The 13524-nt window shown below is 44.8% G+C and overlaps 1 protein-coding gene across 1 annotated transcript in view; it reads left to right on the top strand.

The window, feature by feature from the left end:
• Nucleotides 1–13524, top strand: part of Add2 (adducin 2) — a 44590-nt gene that overhangs the window by 11151 nt on the left and 19915 nt on the right. The window contains exons 4-8 of the mRNA XM_004634056.3: nt 4178–4329; nt 4721–4801; nt 7848–7997; nt 9618–9761; nt 11090–11188. Coding sequence (XP_004634113.1) covers nt 4178–4329; nt 4721–4801; nt 7848–7997; nt 9618–9761; nt 11090–11188 — 626 coding nt within the window. The remainder of the gene's footprint in view (nt 1–4177; nt 4330–4720; nt 4802–7847; nt 7998–9617; nt 9762–11089; nt 11189–13524) is intronic.

The raw sequence follows: 13524 nt of genomic DNA, 5'->3' as shown, positions 1-13524 counted from the left end.
CCTACCTTTCTTTTTGTCTTCATGGAGTTTAATAACATAGGAAGTCTCTTTCTTGAAGATGTATTATTCACTTACAAAACCATCTAGAACTCAAATATTATTAGAAATCTTTGATAATTTCTCTTCAGTTTCATCTAGAGTTTTTAAAAAACGTATTTTGCTGTTTCTTCGGTAAATTTTGTTCATATAATTTATTTTTATTTTTTGTTCATATAATTGATCTGAAATAATTAATTTTATTTTTTTAAATTGTTAAGGTGACTTACTTCGTTTTCTTCATTTAAGTTTTATGCTGTGGATGAAATGCTGTCCCATTCTTATTCCTGCTCCTGTATATTTCCCTTTTTTCTATTCTTATGTATTCAGATATTTGTTTATTCATAGATCTTCTCACATACACCAATTCTTGGATTCACTTATTGGTTCTACTATTTTTCCTGATCTCTAATTTTTAATTTTGTTTCTGTATTTATTAATTCTTTCCAATAACTTTTCATTTGCTTGCTGTGTTCTTTGTATTTTTTTCTAGACTAGAATAAATTAAATTTTGCTTATTTTCATATAAAGCAAATGTGCCTATGAATTTTAGCACAATTATTTCATTATTGTTCATTTTGGGATAGTTTTCAGTTGCTATTTTGACTTTATTTATTTAATTGCTAGGATTGAACCCAGCACCTTGCACACGGTGCTCTGCCACTGAGCTATTCCCAAAGCCTATTTATTTATTTATTTATTTAGTTTTTTGGCTTGCTCAGGCTGCCTTAAGGGTGGGTCTGGTGAGGCATGTGGAGCTGGGGATTGAACCATGGTTCACTGCGCCTGACTGGGTTTGCCCAAGCAGGCACTTTAAACAACTGAGCTAACCCACAAGTTCCCTTATTTTTGTTTTTTTAAGAGCTGCCAGAGAGTATATTTTCTCATTTTTATTTTTATTTTTTTTATTTTTTGCAGAGCCGGGGATTGAACTCAGGCCCTTGCACTTGCCAGGGAAGCACACTGAGCCATCTCCCCGGCCCCTATTTTCTCATTTTTAAATGGCTAAATGCATATTCTTTGAAAGATTTGTTACTAATAACAGACTTTATTGCATTATGTTCAGAAAACATATCCTTTTCAATTTCTATTTTGGAGGATTTTTTGAGGTTTATTTGTGGCCAAATAATATTATTTTTGAATTATATATAGTTGCAGACAATCTCTAGAACATATTATTTATTCTATATTTCCATTTTCATTTGGTTGTTTTTAAAAATGAAAATTATGTTGTCTTCCACTGTGTTTGGCGTCTGTTCATTTCTCTTTGTATTTATGATGATTTTTGCCTTATATATCTTGCTGAAATACTATCCAAAGCATGTGTTTATTAGCATGTGAGAAGAACAAGCACCCTTCCTGGCTGGGAGCATGACCCTATTTCCACTTTAGTTTTGATTGCTATAATTTCATTGTGGATTGCACCTTTAATCTGTATAAAGTGATTTTCTAAATAACTTTGTCCAGGAGAGTATTGTTTTGCCCAATTCTACTTTGCTAACAACATTATTTCCCTTTTTTTCATATTTATTTATTTATTTTTAAATTTTTTAAATTTTTTTCCATAATTTTATTGAGAAACAAATAGCAGTGAGACAGTTTCAAATCAAATTGGTAGGACAGTTTCAATAATTAACACATTGCATACATTCTTCCTAGTGGTTACTTGCTGTACAAGATGCGGACATGATATCCTATTTACAAACACCATTAGAACAATTCCCTCTATTCATTAAGAGAATGTAACTATATATCTATCCTAACCACTTTGAATACACAGATACAAAATGGACATTCATCTGTATCCCCTTTTTTGTTTAGTTCCATCATTTGAATATTATAGGTGTGTGAACTCAGCAAAATATTTCAAAAGACTCCAGTAGCCCATAATAGTATTGGGTCTTCCACTTGACTGGCAATGTCAGAAATTGTTGACCTGAGTCCCCCATAGCTCAACATAACAGCATGGCTTTACTTATTTCCTCTTTTTATTGTTTCTTTTTATTTATCTTTTTTTTGATCTTTCTCTTACTTTTACCTGTTTTATGGTACTTCAGTGGTTTCTGCTTTTTTTTTGTGGGGGGGGGCTTGTTTGGCTGTAACAGAAATCTGAGGCAACTTATTTTTGTTCTTTTGTTGGTAATCGGATTTTTTTTCTAAATAATTATGAATTTTTCTCCTAAATATGTATTTCAGAAATGTTGTGCAGAAGCATATAATTTTTATGGACTTTCTTTGCTGTAAAAATGTAGCAAGTTTTTAAAATTCATATACATGGATCTTTATTTCAATTCAGAAAAGTTTTCTTCTATTGTATCAATACTGATTCTGTCTATGCTGGTTCTCTGGTCTTTGCCTCCCACCTCCCTCATAGTCTGTCATTATTTTCATGTCTCTGTCCTTAAACCCTTACTTTCGATGGACACACAGGGCTAACCAGCATTCTCCTTGCTTCACTAATCAGCATCTGCCAGGGAGAAAGGTGATGGGATATTTAGAGCAATCTGATGAGTACATGCCTACAGTATCAGAGGTGAGGCGTGCAGGGACAGGAAATTCCCAGGGTCATTCAACCCAGATTTATATTCTCTAGCTAGCACCATTTGCCTTAGAATTTGGGAGTGAGGAGAGGGTGGGTTGGTGTTAGGGTGCCCTTCAATATTAACTTTAAGGGGAGTTGGTTAGATTTTCATATTGTCCTTTCTTTTCTTGGGTACGCTGAATAAATGGCCCAGTTAGATCTGCTTCCCACCCATGGCATCCAGCCATCCTAACTTTTGTGAAGTTGGCCAGAATAAATATTTTGTACATTAAGATCCCCAGAGTGGGGAATTGGGAACTGCTGTAGAGTCCTCCTGTTCTTGTCTCTTGCCCCTAAGTCCTGTGGGCGAGGTAATTCTTGGAGTTGATGCTTCACAGGGCAGAGCGGGAGGACCATCTTTGAGACTGATGCAGAGGGTGTGATGGAGGGAAGGGGACCAGTGCTTCTGACGTGCCCTCCTTTTTGCTGTATTGGCATGGGATGTCCAGGGCATGCTGTGCTTGCTGGGTATGGCCCAGCATCATCTAGTCCACTCTCCCATTTTCAGACCATCTCATTATTTCAACTCACAGCAAGGCTGATGCAGGGCCTGTATCACATCGTGTAGCAGAGAGGCTTACAGAGATGCCAACAGCTTCCAAAGAGGCTTTTAATCCATTAAAGTTTTTAGCAGGGGAGCTGGGAGAGGCAGCATCGGGAGGCTCTCTGCCAGATACCATTTTAAGCTAGAATCCTTTCTTATTGATTTTTTTTGTTGTTGTTGTTGGTTTCTAGACACTGATTAATCTGAGTGTGGGGATGGAGTTTCAGGTGCCTTCTTCTCCCTTCCCAAGGCCTGGTCTTCATGTTACTGAAATAGACAGAACATCAAATCCTAGAGCTTTTGGGTGTCCTGAGAATAACTATTAACAGTCGTAGGCCTATTTCCAAGTTCTTTCCACCTTCCTTCCAAAAGTTCCAAACAGATCTATCACATAAGCAGGAGTCTGCGTGCAAGGAGGAACAGACATGGCCTGCTGCAAACTGCAGGCCCTTTAGCCAGCCTCAACTTCAGGGATTTATGATTCCTAAAAATAACACAGGAGAAGTTGACAGATCTGCTTCCTGGCTGACTTGGCTTTCTATTTGACCTTTTTTTCAAATCACAGAAAAATTGTATTACATGGAATAAACAACCTGATTAATGGCCAGTCTCCTAATTAGTAGCTTCCTTAATAGAACTAATTGACATGCCTGTATTTCCACTCAGAAATTTATTATTGCTTCTATTCAATATCCATCTTTAGGGTTTATGATCATCTTAGCATTCCAGGAATCCTTCGTTCTATGAACCTGATTCTTGCTATGAGTTTTGATCAAAATCAATGCCACACTTTATTCACAATAGCACAGGACTTTATTAAGCACAGATGCCCACTCTTGGCTTTCTTCACTGGGTAAGGGTACATGCGTTGAATTCCCTGCCCAGCAATCCTTCCTGTGCAGTTATAGTGCCAGCGAGGCTTTAGAAAGGCTGAGGACAAGGAATGGGGGCAGGGGGTCTGGAGGAAGCTCCTGGCCTGGAGTGAGCAGCGCTGCCCCTCGTGCTGTCCCCTGTAGACTTCTCCATGATGACACCAATCAATGACCTCCACACTGCCGACTCCCTGAACCTGGCCAAGGGAGAGCGGCTCATGCGATGCAAGATCAGCAGTGTCTACCGACTCTTGGACCTCTACGGCTGGGCCCAGTTGAGCGATACCTATGTCACGGTGAGGAGTATACCAAATCCAGAGGGAGACCTCCTTACGCTTAGCGTGGTCATAACACTGCTGGTGGCCTCTGGCCAAAAGGCAATGAACTCTTCTAAGATTTCTAACTATTGTGGCCACTAAAATAGAAACCCTACTCAGTGGGTACTCTTTGGATAGGGAGCAAGAACTCTTGGATTCTTTCAGGCTTTCTTAAAGATTTCAAGATTCTTCTTGTAGTTCTATTTGTCCTGCTCCAAATAAAGTTCCAGTCCTCTTCATCCTTTAATGGTAAGGAGAGAGAGGAGGAAGATTTGGGCATAGTAAATTCAGGAAAAGAGATTCAAATGCAGTGTGCTTGAAAATGTTCCTGCTCCTTATTTGTCCCTGAGAAAGTGTTTCTCTCCTCCAGTTGAGAGTCAGCAAGGAGCAGGACCACTTCCTGATAAGTCCGAAGGGAGTTTCCTGCAGTGAAGTCACAGCATCCAGCCTGGTGAGTACTACCTACCATCTAATTGCCCACTCCTTATCAAAATAGCAGAACTTCTGCTCCTACAATGCTGGGTCATCTCCAAAGTAGCCACTGTTGTCCTGTCCCTTGTGCCACTCACAGTCGAGTGGGGCAGAGAAGACACTTGGAACAAACTAAGCTCCCAGAGGATTATGTGTCCAGGGTATCAAATGCAAGGTGCAGGCAGCAAGCACAACAGGAGGGGTGAGGAACAGGGACAGCCCAGATGGCTAAGCCTAGGACTGCACTATGAAGACAGGCATTGGGCCCTTCTTGGATGGGAGATATGTTAGAACAAGAACCAAAGCGCTGCAAGATTCATCTGGTACTGGGCCATTAGAGATTGCTTCTGGATCCCTCTCAGAGCCGCCCCTTTTAGGTGGGTGAGGAGGAGACTTCTAGAAGGTAGTTAGATAAAAAAGGATTTCTGGGTGGGAGGAGGAAGGCAATAGAACTGTCTTAGAAGCAGAAAGGGCCCAATCCTTCTCAGTTGCATGGACAGAGGTGGCTGCTATGCCATCCCAGGCACCTGGAGAAGGACACAACTCCAGGGACTGCTGCCACACTGAGGATGTGTGCAAGTGTAGAGTCCAAGGACTTGTGCCCAGAGTCCATGATGACAAGCTGTAGAATATCTGGGCAGGGGACAACCTCATGGATGGCCAAAGTCACTTTATAGGGGTGAAAGGATACTGGTGCCCAGAGAGGTATCATAATACCTCTCATTTTAAAATTTTATTCTGCTGGACATATGGAATCACTGAAGTATGATCAAGTTACCACTATGCAAAAATCACTCTGACAGAGAAGTGGATGCCAAATGACATCAAGACAGTTGGTTAGTCCATTTACACTAAGCTGAAGAAAAATATTTGGTCCTGCATGTTCACTGGGCCTGGTCACCACAGCATTGGGAATTGGGATCGCGGTTGAGAGTCTGGTTGGACATCCAGGAGAAAGTCAGTGCTTTGGAAGGTTGCAAAAGATTTAGCTTCAAGATACAGGGCTGAGAGTCACAGGCATGAGATACTCAGAAAATGTTGTAGACTGAGTTCTGCTGTGTATGGCTGTGCAGCTTGTGTGTGGCACAGAGGAGCCTGGCTGAGAGAAAGAGGGAGAGAGCAAAAGCTAACCTGCGCCCCACTCGCCAAGTACTGTATGATATCCTGGCATTTGGCTTTTTTGAATTTACACAGCATTCTGTGTCCCTGGGCCTGTCCTCAGAGAGTGTTCGTTTTCTTATTTGTACAAAGGTGCCATATGTAACCCATACAAAACGTTAGGCTGTCAAGATCCTTGAGTGACAACAGATCACATATGCAAGGGTGAGACAAGGAATACGTGAGATTAGAGAGGGACCACCCCAGAGAGGAAATTCTGACTGGCCACACATCTGAAGAAGTAGACAGCTAGGCTGCAGAGAAACCAGAGGCCACCACTGGACATGCAGGTGCCGGAGGTAGGAGAATTGCTACAGTTTCAGGGATTGGGTCACAGAAGTCATGTTCATTTTGTAAAATTCACTTATAATACCACTGCTCAAAGGCAGTTTGTTTTACATCTTACTGGTACTTTGGCAAGGCAGATGATGTCTGTAGCATGTCCCTTATCCCACTCAGGGTCTACCTCCTTCCTTTGGTCCCCATCTTGTCTGTTAGGGCTCTCTGGGATGCATAGGGGTGGGCAGTTTATGCTCTGGGTTCTTCAGTTTGTAGAGCCAAAGTCATAGTAGTGATTTTTAGAAACTATAATCTAGCGTATTAATGTGCAGAGAACAGCTGTCATCAGGGAATTAGATTACATGGTTTCCCATGGAGCATATGTTTAGTAAGAAAGTCAGGAGGACCTTGTGAGAATTTTTTTTTCTAAGTTCCCCAATTTGGGTCTCGGAGGAGACGTGGCTGTGGAGCACCGGTTATCAGAATGCAGTAGTGACTCTGAGACTGGCTGTTTTACCAGTTTCTGGCCAGGAGTCCAGGATATGGAGCGAGGCTGTAGCTGACATTGGTGAAGCAGGAACATTCCCTCCTGTTAGCCAGAAAGGGAGGCTGTTGTTCCTTTGTGCACTTGTACCTGTATTGCCTGTGTTGAGACGTGATTTGCCTTTCTGAATCACAGTCATAGTAACCTCTTACGCTGGCCTTCTGTGAAGCTGTTTATGTTAGGTAGGGGCTGACTGCTGTGGCCTGCTGCCGGGCACCGTTTTGCTCTGTTTCTTGTTCTTTCTTGCACGTGTGTGTGTGTGTGTGTGTGTGTGTGTGTGTGTGTACATGCACATAGGAGTGATTTTTTTTTTCCAGAACCAGGGATCAAACTCAGGCCCTTGCGCTTGCCAGGGAAGCACTTATTCCACTGAGCCATCTCCCTGGCCCCAAGAGTGATTTTTTTTTTTAAGCTATGACACATACATCTCTTGGAGACAGAAGCAGATTATAGAGCTGTGGTTTCCTTCCACTTGCCCTTTCAGACTTAGCTTCGGGGTGATGTGTAAATGGGTGTTCAGTATACTGCTCTCTTTGTCTTTGTGTGTGATTTTTAAGTTTTCAGAAAATGAAAAAGCTCATCGAACCATAAATTCCTTTGGGAAGGCTTCTGATTCTTCTAGTCTGTCAGATTAAAAACTCCTCCTCCTTGCTTCTAGAGAATTCTGGGAATGAGTTTCTTATAGTTCCTTGCTACTCAAGGTGGACCACAGTGGGTATCAGTTGGGAAGTTGCTAGAAATTCACACTCTCCCATGAGCCACCTGCATTGACAGGGCCTTCGGGGATTCATGTGTTCAGTGAGGTTTGAGAAACTCTACTCTAGCGTTTTCCCTGCTACATCATAGTGACCTGTGACTCTCAAGACTACTCTCACCCAAGCCAGGACCCAGGTGATTGCTGCCCTGCACCAAGCCTGGCAACTGCTCCTGGTGTCCGGAATGAATGCTTGGACATGGGTACTGAGTCCTGGGCCCACCCGCCCAAAGAGGAATGAGAGCCCCTTCCTGCCTGGTTCCTCTAAGTCTCTCTTCTTCCCTGGTCCAGATCAAGGTGAACATTCTGGGAGAGGTGGTGGAGAAGGGCAGCAGCTGCTTTCCGGTGGACACCACAGGCTTCTGTCTGCACTCGGCCATCTATGCAGCCAGGCCGGACGTGCGGTGCATCATCCACCTGCACACACCGGCCACAGCAGCGGTGAGTGGGTGTCCCCTGGTCCTATGAATGCTCCTAGCACAGTGGCCAGACCCAGGGGGCCCATTTCTCTAAGATTCTCCCCAGTAGCAGTCTCACTGAAAACAGTCTAGAAGGTTCTATAAGTCAGACCAAGGTGAGGGGAGAACATTCCCAACGTAGGCACCCCTCGTCTTCTTTGTAACTACCACGGTCTTGACATAAGGTAAGATGTGGAACATTTCTTCCACTGCATCCTTCACCCTGCTGCGCACACAGGCTGGGGCAACCCCCAGGGGACCACGCCTTCTGAGTTTCTACTTAAGTGAAATCCTTTTAGAGTGCAGGCTGCACCTGTCTCTATACACAGCCCAGGTCCTGGGTGACATCTTTTTTTTTTTTTTTTTACTTTCTTGTTTTTTTGAGACTCTGTATGCAGTTTAGGTTGGCCTTGAGCTCACTTTGTAGCCCAAGCTGGTCTCAGACTCACAGTGATCTTCCTTCCTCAGCCTACTATGTTCTGGGATTACAGGCATATACCACCGTGCCCAGCTTGAGTCTTTCTATGTAGTTTAGGATGGCCATGAACTCAGTATGCAATCCAGCCTGGCCTTGAATTTGTGGCGACCTTTTGGCCTCAGCCTCCCAAATGTTGGGATTACAGGTGTGCATCACCATGCCCAGCCTTGGAGGAGAAATACTGATAGAAGCTATCAAGCAGGCAGAAAACCTGCCCCAACTTTCTATAGCTTGGAGTAGTTGAGAACTGGAGACAGGAGCATGTACAACTAGGGGAAGGTGAAAGAAAAAGGCCAAGGAGTAGGTTGTCTTCCAAAGGTCTCTGGTCATTTCTCCACGTGCACCTACAATACTATGCAGCAGTTGGTAGATCCCAAGTTCAGGCATTGCCCAACCCTCGCCCCATCCTACAGGTCTCCAGACCACATACTGAATAGGGTAGACAGATTTCTGACCAGGCTGTTGTTTTTTTCAGTGACACACACCAGTTGTGGATGCTCAGAACTTCCCAAATTGGACTAACTTGATGATGTATTGGTGCTGAGCGGGGGTCTCTTAGGACCATGGGAGGCATGAGGGAAGGAGGGCAAGGTCCCGGCTAAGCCTTCCCATGCTCTTTGCTTTAAGAAGAGGTCGATGTGTGGGTTTCAGCCTTAATTCTTGGCCAGTATACTGCCCCTGGACCTTAAATTTGGGTTTCCTAGTGGTCTTCTCTAATAGAGCAAGGAGACATTTCTATGCTAAAACCAAGGCTGAGGGTCTCCAGTGACCCATCCCAAGGAACCTGGGCCCTGCTCACCCTGGCCTGGTACAAACTGAGCCATACCTGCCTCTTGCCAGAGTCGCAAGGCAAGAACAAAGCAGCAGCAGGGCCTCAGTGGCTTCCTTCCTTACAGTCTGTGCAGCCATCCTAACAGCTGGTGCCCTGGTATCAGCACTGATAGACCGTAGGGCCCACTGCATGAAAGCAGGCCTGAGCAGGTGGAGGAGGAGGAGGCCAAGACCTCCTGCATCCTCTTCCAACTCCATGGACCTCAGGGAGGAGCTGGCTATGCTGCTCCTGGGAAGGGCAGAAGTGCTGGGAGGATAGAGGCTTCAGGAACCACCATCCCACTGTCTCTACAGGTGTCAGCCATGAAGTGGGGCCTCCTGCCTGTCTCCCACAATGCCCTGCTGGTGGGGGACATGGCCTATTATGACTTCAATGGGGAAATGGAGCAAGAAGCTGATCGTGTCAACCTGCAGAAGTGCCTTGGACCCACCTGCAAGGTTGGCTCAGCCTTTCTGGGAGGGTTCTCTGGAGTAGCACTGTCAAAAACCAGCATCACAGAAGTGACATGTGTTCTTTGGAGAATGTTTAAATGTTGCAGGTAGCTTTTTTAAAAGAAAGAAAGAGAAAATTCTCTGTTACTGCTCTGAGATCCTGGTACACATTCCTAGTGAGTTTACATATATTAATATAATTATACTTATTATGTTTATATTTTATTATTGCTTGGTATAAGTCTAAGCCTGTAATAGCATGTATGTGGGGATGGTAAGATTGATATGGGAGGGTTTCAAAATTGAGCCTGGGTTGGTCGCTGCCATCCTGGCAAGGCACGCACTGTCCAACTCACTCTCTTTCTGAGTCCACATCTCCCCAGCTCTAACTTTAGTGAGAAGTCCCCCCTGTTTCCCAACACCCTCGGAAGTGTCACTAGCAATGCTCAGAGAGGGACACGGTATCCACGTCCATGAAGCATTGTAAGAGGGGGCATTTGTTGTTTCTGATATGGTTTGTGGGTCAGAGTCATTGTCTCTTTCCATTTCTCTGGCCCTTGAGAGAAAAAACCTGCAGCTGTGTGCAGCTAGAGAGGATGGTGCTCAAAGCCACGAGCCCTCAGCCTAGGTAGGCTCTGAAGGGATGGGTCGGACACATGAATCTGTGTTTTCGATCCCATAGGGTCACTGTCTGGCTCCAGAGAGTTTTTGAGGCTATAATCAACCAAGGAAAGTTTCCAGGAAGGAATGTTTAGCCTTTGGAGAGTTGTGCTATGGGTATGAATCTGTTTCTGGTCTCCTTCCTGGTCCTGTCAAGGTCAGAAACAATGTACCAATAGTAAAAAGCTCTGAGTTTTCAGACTTTGACTAATTAGCCAGGGCAAGCACTGGTTAGAATTCTACATCCTGATCTAGCAGAGGAGTACGATTAGGAGGCCAGCTCTTTCCTAGAACCATGTGATCCTGAACCTGGAAGGCAAGGCCTCACTGAAGATCAGAAGAGGTGATGTGACTCACCTATTGCTGGAGAACCATCTCTCAGAGAACCACTCTCTGGAGTTTTGACCCCCAAATTAGTCAAATTAGGGGCAAGAGTTTGCTTTTGAGGTTTGACCTTTGAATTAGACATCAAATAATTTCATTCACACCCATTTTTCAGAATTAGGAGTTCTCCCATGCCTAAAAACCCAGGCATTGCCCAAAGCAATCCATCAGGCTAGGTGGTCTCAGTTTTAAAAAATCCTCGTCAGTTTCTTGGAGTGGATGTCTTGGTTAAAGTCTCTCAAGTACTTTTCCCAGGCTTGGGGTTTCATTGGCTGTTTCCTCCTCTGCAGATCCTGGTGCTAAGAAACCACGGCGTGGTTGCTTTAGGTGACACCGTGGAGGAGGCATTTTACAAGGTCTTCCACCTGCAGGCTGCATGTGAGATCCAGGTGAGCAAGTCCTCCAGGTGAGGAACTGGGCCCGAGTGCTGGTGCTGAGGGTGGCTGTGGTCCACAGTGGTGGCCCTACTGGGTGTGAGAAGAGGCTTTCCTGGGCAACTAGCTCACAGAGAAACCTCACCTCAAAGTCATCCCAGCCCTAAAAATGGGTGCTGAGAGAGGCCTGTGTGCCCCCCCCCCACTCCCAGACTCCTGACCCCAGCATGGCCACCGGGTAGTTTAATCAAAACCCGAATGGCCATCTGCAATCGAAGGGCAGAGTTGCTGGCTACTGTCCCTGATAACCCCCAGCTGCTGTCACTTACTATTCAGATGCATTTGATGTGACCTTGTCAGAGTACTTCAGGCAGTGTAGTCCTCTAGCCCACAGTAAAGCTCCAGTGTATTTTTTTTTAGTTGGTGGGTAGAGAAGCTTCTAGAAGGAACAGAGCTAGAAGATGCTATAGAAGAGTAGACCGGAGCGTGGTGGATCAGGACATGAAGAGAGCAAGTAGCAGCAAGCTGCAAGTGCTACTGGGCCATGCCTGGGTTATTTGGGGCACAGTGACCATCATTGAAGCTCTGTTTACACCATAGGCCTCCTTTTCTCCCTCGGTGACGTTGGCAAACAAACAGATGTGACTGTGATCATGTTTGCAGTTCAAGGCCGTGTGCTTGCTCAATTCTCCTGGGGACCATGTTTTCTTTGCTCTCCATCAACTTGGGGTTCCAGGAAACTGGGTCATTCCTAGCTGAGAAAGGCAGCTTCCTGCTCTGCTCACAGGCAGATGGAAAGATGCACAGGCAATTCTTTTCCATCTGCTACCATTGCCATGGAAACCAGTGGAGGAAGAGGGCGCTGGGAGGAGGCAGCTCTTACAAGATTATGAACAATTGACTCCCTTCCTCACTCCTCCATTAATGACAAGTCTCAGGGGAGTTTGTATCCCACATTTGTGGGGCTCTCTGGGGCTCTTCTAAGTGCCTTTAAGGATATTACTTTGAAGATTCCTCACAAGGTAGATACTATTTTTATTTTACAAACAAGGAAACTGGAGGCACACAGATGGTGAATAATTGCCCCAAGTCACACAGGAAGTAGCAAAACCAGGTAGAAACCCAGGTAGACTGACACCAAATTTGTAGGCCTTTCTTGCATTTTCTCTCCTAAGCAGGCACAGTGGGAACAGTCACGGGGACAGGTGTCTTAGGAGAGAAGGGCGTGGAAAACCTTCTTCCTTCCTCTTCTTCTCAGGGCAATGGGGTTCACCTGGGGAGGTTGTATGGCTGACATCCAAGAAGCAGTAGAGGGACATTTATTAAGCATGGTAAATGGGACACACTACGGACTGTCTAGATCTTCATGGGTTCATAGGCCTGTATTTGTCAGCATGCTAAATGGATCTTTAGTTTTTCAGTAGAAAAGAACTAACACAAAAATACTACACACTTGCAAGGGTGTGTGATCAGAGCAGCTCCCCTGGAATAGCAAGCTTACATGAGCTAACCAGTCTTACCCAGGTGGGTGAGTGGGTCAGTGTACAGTGCAGATCCCCTGGCTCACTCTAGTGAGACTACCTAAGAGCCACTCCCTCTCTCTGTAGCCACACTTATCAGGAAGTGAAGCCCTAACTCTTTCCATCTGAGCGCTGGATATGTGGAGTCAGTGGAATGTATTCTTTGAAGGGCACGCAATTGGAAAATAAGATTAGTTAAATGAATGGTTTTGAAGAATTGCTCTAAAATTCCCTGCTGTATGTACATCTCTCTTGTCCTATTATTCCAAATCCACTGCCTGCAACCACCAATATCCTCCCATGAGGCTTTGACCATGGAACAGGTACCCTATGTTCACGGGTGACAGCTGCCTGACCCTACACAGTCCCTGGCTGTGCATTGGCAGCATTTTCTTTGTCTCCTGTTTCTGAGCTTTCTTATCTGGGTAATACCACCACAGGACTGGGGTGCAGTTTTGTTAACCTTTCCCATCACATTATACTCAAATTTCATTGACCTAGAAATCATCCTATTTTTTAAAGAAACTTAAAAAAGATTTCAAACATGCAGAAAAATACAGAGTAGACACCCTTTACTCAGATTTAACCAATATCCATGGCCTTTTTTTTTTTCAAATATTTTTCCTCTCAAGAAATGTTACAAGGGCCAGGGAGATAGCTCAGTGGCTTAAGTGCCTTCCTGGGAAGCACAAAGTCCTGAGTGTGATCCTTGGTACTGTGACGTGGGTGGAGGGAGAGAGAGAGAGGGAGGGGGAGAGGAAGAGGCAGAGGGAAAGGGAGAGGGAGAAGGGGAGAAAGGGAGAGAGGGAGAGGGAGAGAGGGTAAGGGAGA

This window comes from Octodon degus, unplaced genomic scaffold, assembly GCF_000260255.1.
Source record: "Octodon degus isolate 3935 unplaced genomic scaffold, OctDeg1.0 scaffold00058, whole genome shotgun sequence".
Lineage (NCBI taxonomy): Eukaryota > Metazoa > Chordata > Mammalia > Rodentia > Octodontidae > Octodon > Octodon degus.
Note: the sequence above shows the minus strand (reverse complement) of the source record. Positions and strands in the feature narration are given on the sequence as shown.